Source organism: Pristis pectinata, chromosome 1, assembly GCF_009764475.1.
Source record: "Pristis pectinata isolate sPriPec2 chromosome 1, sPriPec2.1.pri, whole genome shotgun sequence".
In the NCBI taxonomy this organism is placed as follows: domain Eukaryota; kingdom Metazoa; phylum Chordata; class Chondrichthyes; order Rhinopristiformes; family Pristidae; genus Pristis; species Pristis pectinata.
This window is the reverse complement of record NC_067405.1, coordinates 145,441,668-145,461,680: the sequence shown is the minus strand read 5'-3', so window position 1 is coordinate 145,461,680 and position 20,013 is coordinate 145,441,668. Positions and strand designations below refer to the sequence as shown.

The 20,013-nt window shown below is 50.2% G+C and overlaps 1 protein-coding gene across 2 annotated transcripts in view; it reads left to right on the top strand.

Annotated features, from left to right (window-relative positions):
• Positions 1–20,013, top strand: part of LOC127578741 (uncharacterized) — an 88,809-nt gene that overhangs the window by 34,750 nt on the left and 34,046 nt on the right. The window contains exons 1-7 of one of the 2 annotated variants that reach the window (XM_052031273.1): positions 6,731–6,749; positions 8,345–8,406; positions 10,144–10,239; positions 12,170–12,253; positions 12,570–12,662; positions 16,975–17,165; positions 18,851–19,044. In XM_052031273.1, coding sequence (XP_051887233.1) covers positions 10,183–10,239; positions 12,170–12,253; positions 12,570–12,662; positions 16,975–17,165; positions 18,851–19,044 — 619 coding nt within the window. In that variant the 5' untranslated portion in view covers positions 6,731–6,749; positions 8,345–8,406; positions 10,144–10,182. Of the gene's footprint in view, positions 1–6,730; positions 6,750–8,344; positions 8,407–10,143; positions 10,240–12,169; positions 12,254–12,569; positions 12,663–16,974; positions 17,166–18,850; positions 19,045–20,013 lie in introns of those variants that run through there. The other variant, XM_052031190.1, reaches the window with a different exon arrangement.

The window sequence follows — 20,013 nt, the reverse complement described above, 5'->3', positions numbered from 1 at the left end:
CTCTACCACTTCCTCTGGCAGCTCGTTCCATGTACCCACCACCCTCTGCGTGAAAAGTTGCCCCTCAGGTCTGCTTTTAAGTCTTTCCCCTCTCAACTTAAACTTCTGCCTCTTGTTATAGACTTCCCTACTTTGGGAAAAAGACTGCACTTCTACACTATCTATACCCTTCATAATTTCATAAACTTTGATAAGATTACCCCTCAGCCTCCTTCGTTCCAGGGAAGGAAGCCCCAGCCTGTCCAGTCTCTCCTTACAACTCAAGCCCTCCAGTCCTGGTAACATCCTCGGGAATCTTTTCTGCACTCTTTCCAGCTTAATGGCAGCTTCCTTATAGCTGGGTGACCAGCACAGTTCTCCAAGAGCGGTCTCAACAATGTCTTGTACAAATGCAACATAACTTTCCAACTTCTAAACTCAGAGCCCTGACTGATGAAGGCCAGTGTGCCGAAAGCCTTCTTCACCACTCTGTCTACCTGTGGCACCATTTTCAGGGGACTGTGTACTTGAACTCTGTTCTACAACACTCTCCAGGGCCCTACCATCCACTATGAAAGTTCTACCCTGGATTGACTTCCCCAAATGCAAACTTCCTTCCATTATTCCTTAAAGCAGTTCTGGTTGCCTGATTATAGGAAGGATGTGGAAGCTTTAGAGAGGGTGCAGAGGAGATTTACCAGGATGCTGCCTGGATTAGAGAACATGTCCTATGAGGAAAGGTTGAATGAGCTAGGGCTTTTCTCTTTGGAGTGATGCAGGATGAGAGGTGAATTGATAAGAGGTGTATAAGATTATTAGAGGCATAGATAGAGTGGACAGCCAGTATCTTTTCCCCAGGGCGGCAATGGCCAATACCAGAGGATATCAGTTTAAGGTGAGTGGAGGAAAGTTTAGGGGGGACGTCAGAGGTAGGTTTTTAAACACACAGAGTGGTGGGTGCCTGGAACGCACTGCTGGGGGTGGTGGTAGAGGCTGATACAACAGGGACATTTAAGAAACACTTAGATAGGCACATGGATGTAAGAAAAATGGAGGGTTATGGGCTGTGCAGGAGGGAAGGACTAGATTGATCGTGGAGGAGGTGTTTAAATAGGTCAGCACAACATCGTGGGCTGAAGGACCCATATTGAGCTGTACTGTTCTATGTTCTACATATGGGCAGAAGAGGTGTCGTTCACTGAAGATTATGTAATGTTCATTTCCATTTGCAACCTCTCAGCAAAGTGAAGCCGTTCATGCAGCAAGATGTGGGCTGATAAGAGTGGCAGGTAACACAGCCTGGTACTCGTGCAGCATCAATGACCATCGCTAGTGAGTCATAGAACCATAGAGGGATGCAGCATGGAAACAGGCCCTTCGGCCCACCGAGTCTGTGCCGACCACCAACTACCCGTTTACACTGATCCGACATTAATCCCATTTTTTTATCCTCTTAACATTCCCATCAACTGCTCCCCAGATTCCACCCCTCACCTACACGTCAGGGGCAATTTACAGCAACCAGTTAACCTGCCAGCCTGCGTGTCTTTGGGATGTGGGTGGAAATCCACACGGTCTCAGGGAGAACGTGCAAACTCCACACAGACAGCACCGGAGGTCAGGATTGAACCCGGGTCTCTGGCGCTGTGTTAGTGGCTAACTGTGCCACCCTGAAAGAAAGAAGATTTAAGATAAGATTTCTTTGTTCGTCTCATGTACATCGAAACACACAGTGAAATGCATCTTTTGCGTAGAGTGTTCTGGGGGCAGCCCGCAAGTGTCGCCACGCTTCCGGCACCAACATAGCATGCCCACAACTTCCTAACCCGTACGTCTTTGGAATGTGGGAGGAAACCGGAGCACCTGGAGGAAACCCACGCAGTCGCAGGGAGAACGTACAAACTCCCTACAGACAGCAGCCGGAATTGAAACCGGGTCGCTGGCGCTGTAATAGCGTTACGCCAACCGCTACACTAGAGAGCTAATCGCCTGCTCTTGGCGTTCAATGCCATTACGGTCAGTGAGTCCCCAGAAATCAACGTCTTGGGTGTCACCATTGAGTAGAAACTAAAATGGTCCAGCCATATCACAACCAATGCTACAACCACAGGCCAGAGGTTGGGGGTCCTGCAGTGAGTGACTCACCTCCTGACACCCCAAGGGCGGTCCACCATCTACAAGGCACAGGTCAGGAGTGTTTGATGGAACACCCTCCACTTGCCTGGACGTGTGTAGCTCCATCAGAACTCAAGAAGCTTGAATGGCGCCCCATCCTCTACCCAGTTCAATTCCAGCCTCCGGTACTGTCTGTGTGGAGTTTGTACATTCTCCCTGTGACCGTGTGAGCTGGTAGGTCAATTGCCTGCTGTAAGTTGCTCCTAGTGTGTGGCTGAGTGATGGAATCCGGAGGGAGTTGTTGGGAATGTGGGGAGAATCAGAGATCAGGTTTATTATCACTTATCATGACATGAGACTTGTTTTGCAGCAGCAGTACAGTGCAAAGACATAAAAATTACTGTAAGTTACAAAAATAAATGAATATTGCAGAAGAGAAATAACGAGGTAGTGTTCATGGACCGTTCAGAAATCTGAAGGCGGAGGGGAAGAAGCCGTTCCTGAATCGTCGAGTGTGGGTCTTCAGGCTCCTGTACCTCCTCCCTGGTGGTAGTAACGAGAGGAGGGCATGTCCTGGATGGTGAGGATCCTTACTGATGGATGCTGCCTTCTTGAGGCACCGCCTCTTGAAGATGTCCTCAAAGGTGGGGAGGGATGTGCCCGTGATGTATTGGGCAGAGTCCACTACACTCTGCAGCTTCTTACATTCCTGCACATTCGAATTGCCGTACCAGACCGTGATGCAACCAGTCAGGATACTTTCAACAGCACATCTGTAGGTTTGTTAGAGTGTTCGGTGACAAGCCGGACCTCCTTAACCTGCTTAAAAAAAAGTAAAGACACTGGCATACTTTCCTTGTGATTGCATCTATGTTCTGGGCCAGGACAGGTCATCCGATATGTTAACGCCCAGGAATTTAAAGCTGCTGACTCTCTCCACTGCCGATTTCCCCCCCCAATGTAGACTGGCACATGTTCACCCTCTTTCCCCTTCCTGAAGTCAACAATCAGCTCTTTAGTTCTGCTGACGTTGAGCGAGAGGTTGTTGTTTTGGCACTACTCACCCAGGCGTCCTCTCTTGCTGACTCATCTCCACTTGCGATTTGTCCAACGACAGCGGTGTCATCGGTGAATTTGAAGATGGCCTTGGAGCTGTGCTTAGCCACACAGTCATGTGCACGGAGAGTAGAGCAGGGGGCTAAGCACACAGCCTTGAGGTGCACGTGCTGATGGTCAGTGAGGAGGAGATGTTGCCACCAATCCTCACTGACTGAGGTGTGCCGATGAGCAAGTATGGTGAATGGGCAGAGGTGGTCTGGTGGGAAAGATGGTTGATTCTGTACAGCTCTCCTGTGTGTTTGGTCCACTCCTCTGAGCTGCAGAACCCATCTAAAGCTAAAACATTGCATCATTTTGCGCCTCCAACACGTACTGAACGAGGAATAAGTTCTTGCTCCGTGAGTAATGTGCAAAGGTGCAATTCCCTCGGAGACATGATCCCTGAATCCTCTCCCTCTTCCATGGCCACAGCTAATCAACAGAGAGCAAGTTTCCCCAACTCAGTGGGAAAGGCTCAACCTAATTTTCATGTCAACACTGAAAAGCTATGTGTGAACGCAAACAAGCAGGCGATGGGGGGGGGGGGGGGGGGGGGGGGGTACTTCTCATTGCTGGTGGTGACTTCCAAAAGTCGTAGTCTGGCTCTGGAGTGACAGGCAGGTGGGAACAGTTTAACCACGTAAATGCTTCCTCTACATTTTAGGATCAGTTTATTCCTGTTCCTTCTGGAGGCTCCTGTGGTGACCGACTGCTGTTCTTCCCCTGTTGTAGTTCCTCAGCGGGGCTGGGGGAGTGAGGGGGAGTGGGGGGGAGTGGGGAAAGTGAGGGGATCTTGGGAATGAGGGAGACGAGGAGAGTGATGGTAACTGAGCCCCTGAGTCAGGGCTCTATGCCGCAACGCCCCATGGTCCACCCTCATACTGCCAGACACACTCGCCCTCTCTCCCTTTCTAGCCCCCTCTTTCCCTTTCTAGCCCCCTCTCTCCCTTTCTAGCCCCTCTCCCTTTCTAGCCCCCTCTCTCCCTACACCTCCCTCTCTCTCCCTACACCCTCTCTCTCCCTACACCTCCCTCTCTCTCCCTACACCTCCCTCTAACCCCTCTCATTCTCTGTCCCTCTAGCCCTCTCTCTTTACACCTCTCTCCCTCTTTACCTCTCTTTACCTCTCTCTCTCTACATCTCTCTACCCTCTCTCTCTCCCTCTGTACCCCCCCCTCGCTCGCTCCAACAGGGTGAATTGCGTTTGGTTGCAGTGACTGCATTGGAGCCAGGGACAGCAGAGCTCATCACCTTGCCCAGAGTGAGGCCTTCCCCTGGACACACTGTGGGGGTGGGCAGATGGATGATGGCAGGCTGCCCTCAAGTCACCCACAGACGTAAAAACACACCGCTCGCCGGTCAGCCCCTGTGGAAGGAGAAACAGAGTCCGAGAGCCTCTGTCAGACATTTCGGCCTGGTCTGTGTCTCCAACTCGAAACATTAACGCGAAGGCTGAAGCTGCCCAACCGACTGTTTCTGTTTCATGTCAGGTTTCCTGTGTCTGTGGTCTTTTGTATATGTTTCCATTTACACAGCAAGGGGGGAGGGGGCAGGGGCAGGGAGGAGGAGAGGGGAGAGAGGGAGGGAGGAGACATGAGGGGGCGAGGGGAGGAGACATGAGGGGGGAGTGAGAGGGGAGGGGGAGTGAGAGGGGAGAGAGGAGGGAGGGGCAGGGGGAGGAGGGGAGAGGGAGGAGGAGGGCGAGGGGGGAGGAGTGGGGAGAGAGGGAGGGGAGGGGGGGAGAGAGAGAGATGGGAGAGGGAGGAGGAGTGGGACATGGGAGGGAGGGGGAGAGAGAGTGATCTCCAAAACCACATGATGCGTGATGAGGACAGGTTTGGGGAGCTGAGATAACCAGCAAATGTCAGCGAGGTAGAACTGCCCGGTGCGTAAGGAAGCCCAGTGGTCTGGGCACTGTAGGAAACCCTCTGTAAACACATACACGCCTGCTGGAGGAGGTGTTAATTAATGACAGGAGGACTGTGTGTACCTGAAACCTGACAGGTTCCCTCAGTACTGAGAGCAGCAGTAGTGAAACATCTGTAATCTCATTTGAAATCCTGTTTCCATGCCAACGTTGCCCATGTAGGATAATTAGTGGTGCAGCCAGGTTGCCCTGAGCGCAGGGCTGTGCTCTGTGCCTGTCCCTGGGGCCAGCACACTGGTAAACATGTTTTGATGGGAAGGAGGGGAAGGGTGATCAGTTGTGCGTGGCTGCTGTCATTGGACTCACTCTGCCTTCTGCTGGAGACTCGCGTTTTTGCTTCAAAATCATTCCAGAGGAACAAGGGAATTCTTTCAGAGAGTCATAGAGCACCACAGCGCAGAAACAGGCCCTTTGGCCCATCTAGTCCATGCCAACCTCATCCCATCTACCTGCACCTGTATCACATCCCTCGACCTATCCAAACTTCTCTTAAATAAGATAAGATTTCTTTATTTGTCACACGTACATCAAAACACACAGTGAAATGCATCTTTTGCGTAGAGTGTTCTGGGGGCAGCCCTCAAGTGTCGCCACGCTTCCGGCGCCAACGTAGCATGCCCACAACTTCCTAACCCGTACGTTTTTGGAATGTGGGAGGAAACCGGAGCACCCGGAGGAAACCCACGCAGACACGGGGAGAACATACAAACTCCTCACAGACAGCGGCGGGAATTGAACCCGGGTCGCTGGTGCTGTAATAGCGTGACGCTAACCGCTACCCCACCATATAATTGAACCCGCATCCACCACTTCCGCTGGCAGCTCGTTCCACACTCACACCACTCTCTGAGTGGAGAAGTTTCCCCTCAGATTCCCCTCAAATATTTCACCTTTCACCCTAAACCTATAGTTCTGGTCTCACCCAACCTGAGGGGAAAAGCCTGCATGCATTCACCCTGTCTATACCCCTGACATTCCTTGAGTGCACAACTTGAAATAACAGTGGAAGCAGATTCAAACAGTTTCTACATGGAAAAAAAATCTTATAGAAACTAGAGGAGTTGGACCAGTTGGATTTGGTACAGGTAGTGAGCGGTGTGATTCTATGATAACATTTACTTTGGAAACATTCCCCCGGTACTTTGAACCCGACCTATTAATATTTTACTTGTGACGGTGATGTGTCAGGACCTGGCTGCAGAGAGCTGGTTGGCTACGTCAGACCCCACACTGCGGTGGGATGTTGTCTGCTGTTGGCTGAAGTTACCCAGCAACCTTTGTTGCAATGTTTGGATCCTGCCGTAAGAACGTTGGAGTTAGGAGCAGACCGCGTGTGACCCTTGGAGTCTGCTCCACCACCCAGCGAGATCATGGCGGATCCACCTATGTGTTATTTTCACGTACAGTCCCCATAAGTCTGATATCTTTGGTTATTCCAGCTCGGAATGAACCCAGTGACTGACCCTCCACAGCCCTCCAGGACAGAGACTCCCCAAAGTTTCACCTCTCCTCTAGGTGAAGACATTTCTCCTCTTCTCAGTTCCTTATTTAGTGACTCCTGGTCCTAGACACCTCATCCAGGGAAAAACATCCTCCCTATGTCCAGTCCGTTGAGCCCTGCAGAGAATTTGTAAGTTCCAATGAGATCTCCTCTCGTTCTTCTAAACCAGTATGTACGGTCTCGGTCTCTCAACCTCCCCTCGTACGGTAAACCCACCATCCCCAGAACCAGTCTGCTTCCATTTATCTGCCTCCCTCAATGGCAAGTATTTGGTAAATTTATTACTGGTAAATTGGTTTATTATTGTCACGTGTACCGAGGTACAGTGAAAAACTTTGTTTTGCATGTCGTCTATACAAATCATTTCAACACATCAGTGCATTGAGATAGCACAAGGGAAAACAATAACAGAATGCAGAATAAAGTGTTACAGTTACAGAGAAAGTGCAGTGCAGGCAGACAATAAGGTGCAAGGGCCATGACGAGGTAGATTGTGAGGCCAAGAGTCCATCTTATCGTACTAGGGAACCGTTCAGTAGTCTTATAACAGTGGGATAGAAGCTGTCGTTGAGCCTGGTGGTACGTGCTTTCAGGCTTTTGTATCTTCTGCCTGATGGGAGGGGGGAGAAGAGAGAATGTCCGGGGTGGGTGGGGTCTTTGATTATGTTGGCTGCTTTACCGAGGCAGCGGGAAGTGTAGACAGAGTCCATGGAGGGGAGGCTGGTTTCTGTGATGTGCTGGGCTGTGTCCACAACTCCCTGCAATTTCTGTTTTTTTAAAAAGTATTTCCTCCTTAGATAAGGAACGTCCCATTTTAGGTCATCTAAACTTTTAGAACTCTCTTGGGCTGCATATCATAGTCCAAGTGAATGGGTACCCAACATGTCATAGAGTTATACAGGCCCTTCAGCCCAACCCGTCCATGCCATCCAGGATGCCTACCTGAGCTAGTCCCATTTGCCCGCGTTTGGCCCATATCCCTTTAAACCTTTCCTTTCCATGTACTTATCCAAGTGTCTTTTAAATGCTGTAATTGTACCTGCCTCTACCACTTCCTCTGGCAGCTCATTCCATATACCCACCTCCACCCCCCTGTGTGGAAAAACTTGCCCCTCAGGTCCCCTTTAAATCTTTCACCGTGTCCTCTGTTTTTAGACTCCCCTACCCTGGAGAAAAGACACCTTATCTATGCCCCTCATGTCTTGATAAACCAGCGTCAGGTTAAATGGTAATGTGACACGTCAGGATGAGTGAAACATCGGGCAGAAGATACAGGAGCCTGAGGGCACGTACCACCAGACTCAAGGACAGCTTCTATCCCACTGTGATAAGACTATTGAACGGTTCCCTTATACGATGAGATGGACTCTGACCTCACGATCTACCTTGTTGTGACCTTGCACCTTATTGCACTGCACTTTCTCTGTAGCTGTGACACTTTACTCTGTACTGTTACTGTTTTTACCTGTACTACATCAATGCACTCTGTACTGACTCAATGTAACTGCACTGTGTAATGGATTGACCTGTACGATTCGTTTGCAAGACAAGTTTTTCACTGTTCCTCGGTACAAGTGACAATAATAAACCAATACCAATCATCCTTCTCAGTCCTGACGGGTCACAGTTCCGCTGGGTGAGGGTAGGGCCGTGAGGGGTGCTGTGTTCAGTCGGTGTGTGTATCTGTGGTGATGACTGACCGTTTGTTCCCTGTGTTCCTTCAGTTGAGCGAGTGAAGACACAAAAGAGGACATTTACCCGATGGATCAACTTCCACCTGGAAAGGGTGAGGAAGAACATTATCTTTGGTTCCTGGTTATTTTTTTTACTGCATAATAAATATTTACATATCCCATTAACTGCATGATCGAGTCATAGAGCTGTACAGCACGGACACTTTGGCCCAACTCGTACGTTGCCCACCTGACCTGGTCCCATTTGCCAGCGTTTGGCCCATGTCCATTCCTATCCGTGTACCTGTCCAAGTGTCTTTTAACTGTTGTTATTGAACCGGCCTCAACCACTTCCTCTGGCAGCTCGTTCCGTGTACTGACCACCTGTAAAAGAAAAGTAAAATAGAGAAAGGACTGCAGGTACTGGAATCTAGATGGAAAACACTATGATGATGCTGGAGGAACTCAGCAGGCCAGGCAGCATCCGTGGAGAAAAGCAGGCGGTCAACGTTTCGGGTCAGGACCCTTCTTCAGGACTGGAGATAGGAAAAGGGGAAGCCCAATATATAGGAGGGAAAAGCAGAGCAGTGATAGGTGGACAAAAGAGGGGAGGCGGGGTGGGCACAGGGTGGTGATAGGTAGACGCAGGTAAGAGACGGTGATGGGCAGGTGTGGGGGAGGAGGGGAGAGCAGATCCACCGGGGGATGGGTCAGAGGTAAGGAGAGGGAGGGAAAAAGAGGCCGGGAAAGGGAAAAGCAGAAGAAGCGTGGTGGGGGTGGGGGTGGGGAGTTGTGGGGAAGGGGGGTGGGGATTACCTAAAGTGGGAGAATTCAATGTTCATTTGTTTGGGTATTACTGGAGTCACATTCAACAGTGCAGACAGACCTCCGGCCCAGCAACACCGAAGGGGACCAGACTATTGGAGTTTTACTGTAGCAACACACACACACATTGTGCCGGAGGGACTCAGCGGGTCGGGCAGCATCTGTGGAGGGAAATGGACAGTCGACGTTTCGGGTCGAGACCCTTCATCAGGACTGGAGAGAAAGAGGGCAGAAGGCAGAATAAAAAGGGTGGGGGAAAGGGGGAGGAGCTGGCGGGAGATGGGTGGATCCAGGGGAGGTGGGTGGGGGGGGGGGGGTGCAAGTGGGAATGATGTGAGAAGCTAGGAGGTGACCGGGTGAAGAGGCAAAGGGCTGAAAATGATGGAATCTGATCTGATGGGAGAGGGCAGTGGACCGTGGAATAAAGGGAAGGAAGTGGGGAACCACAGGGAGGAAGGTGTGGGTGATCAGGGGGTCGGGAGGTGGGGGAAAGGAGCCAGAGGAATAAGGGAAAACCAAAGTGGGGGGGGGGGGGAACAGAGGGGAGGGGTCACCGGAAGATAGAGAAATCGATGTTGACGCCGTCAGGTTGGAGACTACTGAGACGGAATATGAGCTATTGTTCCTCTAGAGTTTTACTGTATCTGCGTGATTGGAGTCCTGCTGTGTCGTGTTTTCGCAAACCCTCAATTTAATTTGAAAGTCAGAAAACCGCAGGCGCTGGAGATGGGAAATTATAACAGCAAGTGCAGGAAACACTCAGCAGGTCAGGCAGCATCTGCGAAGAGAAACTGAGTTAATGACATAGGTTGAAGAACCTGACCTGAAACATTGGCCCTGTTTCTCTTCCCACAGACGCTGCCTGACCTTCTGAGTGTTTCCAGCATATCCTGTTCTGAACTTAATGTGGATGTTGGCCACTTATACTGTCCCCTCCTCTCTCCCTTGCCCATTTTTTTTGTGTGTGTGTGTGTACGCGCGGTTCTGCACTATTTGCTCACCGCTCTCTGTTTGACCTCTCTCAGTGCAAGCCACCACTGGAGGTGAATGATTTATTCAATGACATGCAAGATGGGAAGGTGCTGATGGCTCTTCTGGAGGTGTTGTCCGGACACAGGCTGGTAAGGTTATTGCTGGATCTTATTGTTCATTGCTTTGTTTCTTTACACCTTGATGAATGTTATTCTGATTAATTGGTTTATTATTGTCCAAGATGCAGCGAAGAGCTTTTGTTTTGCATGCCATCCAGACAAAAGTACATCAGGGTAGTACAAAAGGAAAAAACAATAGCAGAATATAGTCATAGAGCAATACAGCCCGGATACAGGCCCTTCGGCCCAACCAGTCCATGCCGACCACGGTGGCCACCCAGCTAGTCCCAATTTCCTGCGTTTGGCCCATATCCCTCCAAGCCCCACCCCTCCATGCATCTATCCTAAAGTCTTTTTAGGAAAGGGATGGTTTAGAGGGATATGGGCCAAACATGGGCAAATGGGACCAGCTTAGGTGGGCACCTTGGTCGGCATGGACGAGTTGGGCCGAAGGGCCTGTTTCCATGCCGTATGACTCTGTGATGGGGTAGATGCAATCTCTCCAGTGGATCTGTTACCCAGTGGAGAAGGAGTTGGGGAACCAGGGACTGTTCACTGTTCCAGGCTGTAGAGGTTGCCATTAAAGCCTACAATCTCCCTCCTCCACAGGGAGGGACACCTCTCCACCCAGCCTCAGCTCCCTACCACCAGGACACTGACACAGGCAGCTTGGACAGTGCCGTCGTACCGAGAAGGCCACCTGGATGCCCCACTGGTCAGTTATCTGACACGTGGCCTAGAGATGGCACCTCACTGGGGCTCTGAGCTTGAGAGGTGTGTCTGGCCCTTGATCCAGAGTTAGAGACACAGAGTGATGCAAACAACCCCTCAGCCTACTGAGTCCACACCCACCCTCAAGCCCCCAATTTACACTGATCCCATCTTATCCTCTCCACATGCCCATCAACTCCCCCAGATTCTACCCCTCACCTACACACTGGGGACAGTTTACAGCGGCCGATTAGCCCACCAACATCTTTGTCTTTGGGATGTGGGAGGAAACCGGAGCACCCAGGGGAAATCAGAATCAGATTTATCATCACTGACTTACAACGTGAAATGTGTTGTTTTGCGGCAGCAGTACAGTGCAAAGACACAAAAATCTATGGATTACAAACATAAATATTGCAAACAAAAAAGGAATAACGAGGTAGTGTTCATGGGTTCATGGACCGTTCAGAAATCTGATGGCAGAGGGGAAGAAGCTGTTCCTGCATCGTTGAGTGTGGATCTTCAGGCTCCTGTACCTCCTCCCTGATGGTAGTAACGAGAAGAGGGCATGTCCCGGGTGGTGAGGGTCCTTAGTGATGGATGCTGCCTTCTTGAGGCACCGCCTCTTGAAGATGTCCTCGATGGTGGGGAGGGTTGTGTCCGTGATGGAGGTGGCTGAGTCTACAACCCTCTGCAGCCTCTGGCGATCCTGTGCATTGGAGCCTCCATACCAGGTGGTGATGCAACCAGTCAGAATGCTCTCCACCGTACATCTGTAGAAATTTGCAAGAGTCTTTGGTGACGTACCAAATCTCCTCAAACTCCCAACAAAGTAGAGCCACTGGTGTGCCTTCATGATTGGATCAATGTGTTGGGCCCAGGATAGATCCTCTGAGATGTTGACACCCAGGAACTTGAAGCTGCTCACCCTTTCCACCGCTGACCCCTCAATGAGGACTGGTGTGTGTTCTCCTGACTTCCCCTTCCTGACATCCACAATCAATTCCTTGATCTTGCCTGACAGAAGTCCACGAGATCACAGGTAGAACATGCAAACTCCACACAGACAGCAGCGAAGGTCAGGATTGAACTTGGATCTCTGGAGCTGTGAGGCAGCAGCTCCACCAGCTGTGCCATTGTGCTGCCCCTGGTGCCAAGCATTGACCAGCAAGCCACGGGTGTAACTCTAGATTGCTAGCTGGCTATCACTAAATGAATCAGCTGACCAGTGCTCTTTGCCTTTGACCAGATGCACCAATACAAGCAGTCAATGCATCGGATTTTCCGACTGAACAACATCGCCAGAGCCCTGCAATTTCTGGAGGATGGCTATGTGAGTATTGGTACCTTTGCACCCTCTGTGTCATCTCTGCATACCGTTTAAAGCTACGACCACCTCACACTGACTCCAGCTTGGTCTGTCGAATTTACTGGTGGATTCTGCTGCACGGTTTGTGTCCCCTCTATGGGTGATTTCCCTTGGTACTTCTCATGTCACAGTTCCTGTCCTATGTCCAGAGTAGCTCGTTCCTAAGGTTACTGGGCATTTTATGGTGCCTGTTCATTCCTGGAGCACAGCATGAAGGGAGAGTTGCAATTGGACCAATAATTGTGAATGTTTTGCCCATTAACCGGTCTTCTGATGGTAGGTGAAGCTGGTCAGCATTGATGCCCCCGAGATTGCAGACGGCAACCCTTCCATGATCCTTGGCTTAATCTGGAACATCATCCTTCATTTCCAGGTAAGGCTGGTGATGCTCTCTTCCCTCATAGAACAGTACTGCACAGGAATAGGCCCTTCGGCCCACCGTGTATGTGCCGAACACGATGCCGAACTAATCTAAATCCCTTCTGCCTGCACATGATCCACATCCCTCCATTCCCGGCATATTCACGTGTCTGCCTAAAAGCCTCTTAAACACCACTGTCGTACCTGTTTCCACCACCACCCCGGCAGACCGTTCCAGGCACCCACCACTCTCTGTGTAAAAATTTACCCGCGCATCTCCTTTAAACTTTCCCCCTCTCACCTGAAAGCTATGCCCTTTAGTATTAGACATTTCTACCCTGGGAGAAACACTGACTGTCTACCCTATCTATGCCCCTAATAATTTTATAAACTTCTATCAGATCTCCCCTAGAAAACACATACCACCAGGCTCAAACTTCTATCCCGCTGTTATAAGACTATTAAGCAGACCTCTTGTATGATAAAATGAACTCTTGACCTCACAATCTACCTCGTTATGGCCTTGCACCTTATTGTCTGCCTGCACTGCACTTTCTCTGTAACTGTAACACTTTATTCTGCATTCTGTTATTGTTTTCCCTTGTACTACCTCAATGCACTGATGTGATGAAATGATCTGTATGGATGGCATGCAAAACAAAGTTTTTCACTGTATCTCGGTACACGTGACAATAATAAACCGATTACCAGCTGATGATGGCTCATTAATTGGAGAACCGACTTCTGTTGCTCCTTCCCCCAATCAATGAAGCTGGAGCTGCCTATCATGGAGTGATACAGCACAGAAGGAGGCTCTTCGGCCCAATGCGCCCGTGTCAGCTCATTGCTAGAGCTCTCCAATCTCTTGCTCGCTCCCTAGAAACCTCTACATTTTTTTCCCCCGTTAACTTTATTCCCCCTTGAATTTGGTTCCATTGCCTCTCCAGGCCAGGCTGTTTGGATCATGTCAACTCACTACTTCTCAGTGAAACAAGATAATGTTTCTTTACTAGTCACATGTACATCGAAACACACAGTGAAATGCATCTTTTGCGTAGAGTGTTCTGGGGGCAGCCCGCAAGTGTCGCCACGCTTCCGGCGCCAACATAACATGCCCACAACTTCCTAACCCGTACGTCTTTGGAATGTGGGAGGAGACCGGAGCAACCGGAGGAAACCCAGGCAGACACGGGGAGAATGTACAACCTCCTTACAGACAGCGGCCGGAATTGAACCCGGGTCTCTGGCGCTGTAATAGCGTTACGCTATCCGCTACACTATCGTGCCTGCCCTGAGGAATAGTAAAGGGAGAAATAACTGGCGGGGGTTGTCTATAGGCCACCAAATTATAACATTACAGTGGCACAGGCAATAAACCAAGAAATAGATGTAGCAGAGGATGCGGAGAGTCTACAGAGAGATATAGATAGGTTAAGTGCGTAGGCAAGGTTGTGGCAGATAGAGTACAATGTTGGTAAATGCGAGGTCATCCACTTTGGAAGGGAAAATAGAAGATCAAATTATTATTTAAATGGTTTTAAATTATTTAAACATCTCCCCTCATTGCCTGTGGTTACATATAACATAGAACATTACAGCAAAGTACAGCCCCTTCGGTCCATAAAGTTGTGCCGACATTTTATCCTGCTCCAAGATCTATCTGACCCTTCCCTCCCACATAGCCCTCCATTTCTCTATCATTCGGGTGTCTATCTAAGAGCCTCTTAAATGTCCCTAATGTATCTGCCCCCACAACCTCTGCCGGCAGTGCGTTCCACACACCCACCACTCTCTGTGTAAAAAAAACTTACCCCTGACATCCCCCTTATACCTTCCTCTAATCACCTTAAAATTATGCCCCCTCGTGTGAGCCGTTGTCACCCTGGGACAAAGTCTCTGACTGTCCACTCGATCTGTGCCTCTCATCATCTTGTGCACCTCTGTCAGGTCAAGTTCTCTGGGCAATCACCTTAAATCCTCTCCCCCACCCACTCCACCTGCCCAGCACCCACACACCCCTCCCCCTGGGTCCCCTCCCCCCCACTGTTCCCACCTGCCCTCCCCACCTCCCTTAACTGGTTCCGTGCCCCACCTTCCTCTCCTATCAGATCCCACCATCTGCAGCCCTGTGTCACCTCCACCTCTCACCTCCCAGCCTCTGTCGCTACTCCCACCCTCCCCTCCTCCGTCTGCCTATCACCCCTCCTCACCTGGATCCATCCATCACCTGCCGGCTCGTGCTCCACCTCTGTCAGATTACACCTGGCTCCCATTTATTACCCGACGTTGTCGTGTTCACACACCTAGCGTGGCCGTGGTGGTAGATCATCTGGTTTCAGCTTCATTTTTTTTTTAATTCATCCGAGGGATGTCAAAGTGGAGTTTACTGTCACACGCACAAGCCCATGTGTGCACAGGTGCAATGAAAAACTTACTTACAGCAGCATCACAGGCACAGAGCATCAGATAGGCAGCATTCACAAGAAAAACACAAACGTAAACTACACACAAATTTTTTTTACAAGAAAGAACACAATTAGAACAAAAAAAAGTCCAATGTGGGTTTCACAGGCTGAGCCAGCATTGAATTATCCGTCCCTAGTCGCCCATGAGAAGCAGGTGGTGAGCTGCCTTCTTGAACCACTCCAGTCCCTGAGGTGGGGGTACACCCACAGTGCTGTTCAGGAGGGTTCCAGGAGGGTTCCAGGATTTTGACCCAGCGACGGTGAAGGAACGGCGATATATTTCCAAGTCAGGATGGGGTGTGTCTCGGAGGGCAACTCCCAGGGGGTGGTGTTCCCCGTGCTTTTGCTGACCTTGAACTTCTAGCTGGTAGAGGTGGTGGGTTTGGAAGGTGCTGTCTGAGGAGTCTTGGTGAGTTGCTGCAGTGCCTCCTGTAGATGGTACAAACTGCTGCTGCTGTGTGTCGGTGGTGGAGTGAGTGAGTGGGTGTGGATGGGGTGCCTGTCAAGTGGGCTGCTATGTTCTTTATGGCGTCGGGCTTCTTGAGTGTGGTTGAAGCTGCACTCATCCAAGCGATGACTATCTCCTTCCTTCCCACCAGTCTGTGTCAGCCCAAGATTAGCGTGTTTCTTCTCTCACCAGTTTTCACACCTTTCTGTAAGTTTCAAAGGCTGGAATTTTGCTCTACACTGCTAATTCTCCTTACAGCAGCTGTTCTGTGTTCTGCAGTCAGGATTATATGACTGGACGAAAGTCTCCCACTGTCACACACGGCCTCTGATGAAACCTGGCATGGAAAATCTGGTTGTCATAAAAACCATACAGCAGGGAAACAGGCCATTCAGCCCAACTCTTCCCCTCCCTATTGTGAGGCCCCTGACAAGGCAGTAGTTGCCTGACTGTGTGCCGACATACAGTTTCAGTAACATAATTGGAATTGAAATTGGTTTATTATTGCCACATGTACCGAGATACAGTGAAAAACTTGTCTTGTGTACCGTTTGTACTGATCAATTCATTACACAGTGCATTGAGGTAGTACAAGGGAAAACAATAACAGAATGCAGAATAAAGTGTTACAGTTACAAAGAAAGTGCAGTGCAGGCAGACAATAAAATGCAAGGCCATAACGAGGTAGATTGTGAGGTCAAGAGTCCATTTTATCGTACTTGGGGACCGTTCAATAGTTTTATAACAGCGAGATAGAAGCTGTCCTTGAGCCTGGTGGTACGTGCTTTCAGGCTTTTGTATCTTCTGCCCGATGGGAGAGGAGAGAAGAGAGAATGTCTGGGGTGGGTGGGGTCTTTGATTATGCTGGCTGCTTTACTGAGGCAGCGAGAAGTGTAGACAGAGTCCATGGAGGGCTTTCGATGAAAGATCTGGATAAGGAAAGCCTCTAGTGATCTTCCTAAGTTCGGAGTCCCTGGGATCTGATCTATGGGATCCAGCAATTCCAGCTGTTCACACAACCATGGTTAAGCCCCGTGAACTTTTTTCAACTCTCCAATCAACCTGTTTCTAACTGGCCAACTGGGATTAAGTCACCCCCCCCCCCCCCCACCACCATCCCCACTATCACCCCTTTTCTGTTGCAAAAGCATAAAAGGCTGGGAACACTCAGCAGGTCAGGCAGCATCTGTGGGGAGAGAAACAGTTCACGTTTCAGGTTGAGGACTCAGATCTGCGTTGTCCTGAAGCATTAATGGTTCCTCTTTCCCTCGACACTGCCTGGCCTGCTGAGTGTTTCCAAAATTTTCTGTTTTTGATTCAGATTTGCAGCATTTGCAGTTTTTTCTGATTTTTTTCACCTCCTTTCTGTTATGTTTCTCAGGAGCTAACAGGTCTTCTTTCTGCATCTGCAGATAAAGGAAGCAGCTGGTCACCTGAAGATCTTCTCCCCAACCTCCAGCCTGTCTTCCTTACACAACGGGAGTGAGAATGACCTGACAGAACACCCTGCTTCTCCTCAGGAGACGGTTCCCATGGGTCCATACAAGGACCAGAGAAAGGTTATTAAAGCACTGCTGAAGTGGGTGCAGAGGACAACTGCAAAGTAAGCTTCTCCTACCTTCCACCCTTACCTCCGTTCTCTGCCGTCTACCTTCTGTCTTGGTCCTCTGCCACTCTAGATGTGTCTCCGTCTGCTTTTCCATTCCTTCAGGAGGTTTACCAGGATGCTGCCTAGATTAGAGGCTATGAAAGTCAAACTAGCGGAGGGCTTATATTATGAACGGTAAGGCACTAGGGAGTGTCATGGAACAGAAGGACCTTGGAGTACAGGTACATACCTCATTGAAAGCGGCGTCACACGTAGACACTGTTGTGAGAAAGGTGTTTGGCACATTGGCCTTCATCAGTCAGGGCGCTGAGTATAGGAGTTGGGACATTATGTTGCAGTTGTATAAGTCGTTGGTGAGGCCGCACTTGGAGTACTGTGAACAGTTTTGGTCGCCCTGTTATAGAAAAGATGTGGTTAAACTAGGAAGAGTGCAGAAGACATTTACGAGGATGTTGCCAGGACTCGAGGGCCTGAGTTATAGGGAGAGGTTGGCCAGGCTAGATTTTTATTCCTTGAAAATTAGGAGAATGAGGGGAGACCTTATAGAAGTGTTTAAAATTATGAGAGGCATAGATAAGGTGGACGGTAACAGTCTTTTCCCCAGGGTAGAGGAGTCCAAAACTAGGGGGCATGGGTTTAGGGTGAGAGGGAAAGATTTAAAAGGGACCTGAGGGGCAACTTTCTCATGCAGAGGGTGCTGAGTGTATGGAACGAGCTGCCAGAGGAAGTGGGTGAGGCAGGTACAACAGTATCATTTAAGAAGTACTTGGATAGGTACATGGAGGGCCGGGGCTTGGAGGGATATGGGCTGAACGCAGGAAATTGGGACTGGCTGGATGGGCACTGTGGTCAGCATGGACTGGTTGGGCTGAAGGGCCTGTATCCGTGCTGTATTGCTCTATGACTCTATATGCTTAAGGAGAGATTGAACAAACTTGGGTTGTTTTCTCTGGAGCATCGGAGGCTGAGGGGAGACCTGACAGAAGTTTATAAGATCATGAGAGGCAGAGATAGGGTAGACAGTCAGAACCTTTTTCCCAGGGTGGAAATGTCTTATACTAGAGGACATGCATTTAAGGCTGAGGGGGGGGAAAGTTTAAAGGAGATGTGCGGGGCAAGTGTTAATCTTATACAGAGAGTTGTGGGTAAGATAAGATAAGATTAGATCTTTATTAGTCACATGTACATCGAAACACACAGTGAAATGCACCTTTTACGTAGAGTGTTCTGGGGGCAGCCCGCAAGTGTCGCCACGCTTCCGGCGCCAACATAGCATGACCACAACTTCCTAACCCATATGTCTTTGGAATGTGGGAGAAAACCAGAGCACCCCGAGGAAACCCACGCAGACACGGGGAGAACGTACAAACTCCTTACAGACAGCAGCGGAATTGAACCCGGGTCGCCGGCGCCGTAATAACATTACGCTAACCGCTACACTACTGTGCCTGCCTGGAACGGGCTGCCAGGGGTGGTGGTGGAGGCAGATACAATAAGTGTTTAAGAGGCTGCTAGACACACGAGCATGCGGAGAATGGAGCGGTATGGTCCATGTGTAGGCAGAAGGAATGTTTAATTTGGCATTGTGTTTGGCGCAGATGTGGTGGGCTGAAGGGCCTGTTCCTGTGCTGTAGTGCTCTATACGCTTTGTAAACGGCTGTACGTCTTGCGATATGCAGGTACGGTGTAGCTGTGCAGGACTTTGGAAGCAGTTGGCGGAGTGGAATTGCCTTTCTGGCTCTCATCAAGGCCATCAAGCCCAGCTTAGTGGACATGAAGACAGCCCTGGAGAGACCAAGCCGGGTAAATCTTGAAGATGCTTTCAAGATAGCGGAGGACAGCCTGGAGATCCCACCACTCCTTGAGCCAGAAGGTAGGTCAGGATTTCTCTTCACGCTTTTGTTCTGTGAAATTAATTTGTGTGTTTGGGTGGAAGGTTTGTCTGCAGGGTTGGTGCTGAAAATGGAGGTCAGGGTCACACCACAGCGAGTACAGGTTGGGTTAGACTCAGGGTGAAGCTCCCTCTACACTGTCCCATCACACAAGGCCAAGGGTCATACACAGAGTGAAGCTCCTCTACACTGTCCCGTCACACACTCCAAGAGTAGACACAGAGTGAAGCTCCCTCTCACTGCCCCTAACACACTCCCAGAGTTAGACACGAGTGAAGCTCCCTCTCACTGCCCCATAACCCACTCCCAGGTCCAGACACAGAGTGAAGCTCCCTCTAGCACCGTCCCCATCACACACTCCCAGGGTCAGACACAGAGTGAAGCTCCCTCTACACTGTCCCATCACACACACTCCCGGGGTCAGAAGCACAGAGTGAAGCTCCCTCTACACTGTCCCATCACACACTCCCGGGGTCAGACACAGAGTGAAGCTCCCTCTACACTGTCCCATCACACACTCCCGGGGTCAGACACAGAGTGAAGCTCCCTCTACACTGTCCCGTCACACACACCCAGAGTTAGACACAGAGTGAAGCTCCCTCTCACTGTCCCATAACACACTCCCAGGGTTAGACACAGAGTGAAGCTCCCTCTACACTGTCCCACCACACACTCCCGGGGTCAGACACAGAGTGAAGCTCCCTCTACACTGTCCCATCACACACTCCTGGGGTTAGACACAAAGAATGTAGGCTGAGCCAGCATTTAATTGCCCATCCCTAGTTGCCCTTGAGAAAGTGGTGATGAGCTGCCTTCTTGAACCGCTGCAGTCCCTGAGGTCTGGGTACACCCACAGTGCTGTTCGGGAGGGAGTTCCAGGACTTTGACCCAGCGACGGCGATATATTTCCAAGTCAGGACGGGGTGTGGCTCGGAGGCAACTTCCAGGGG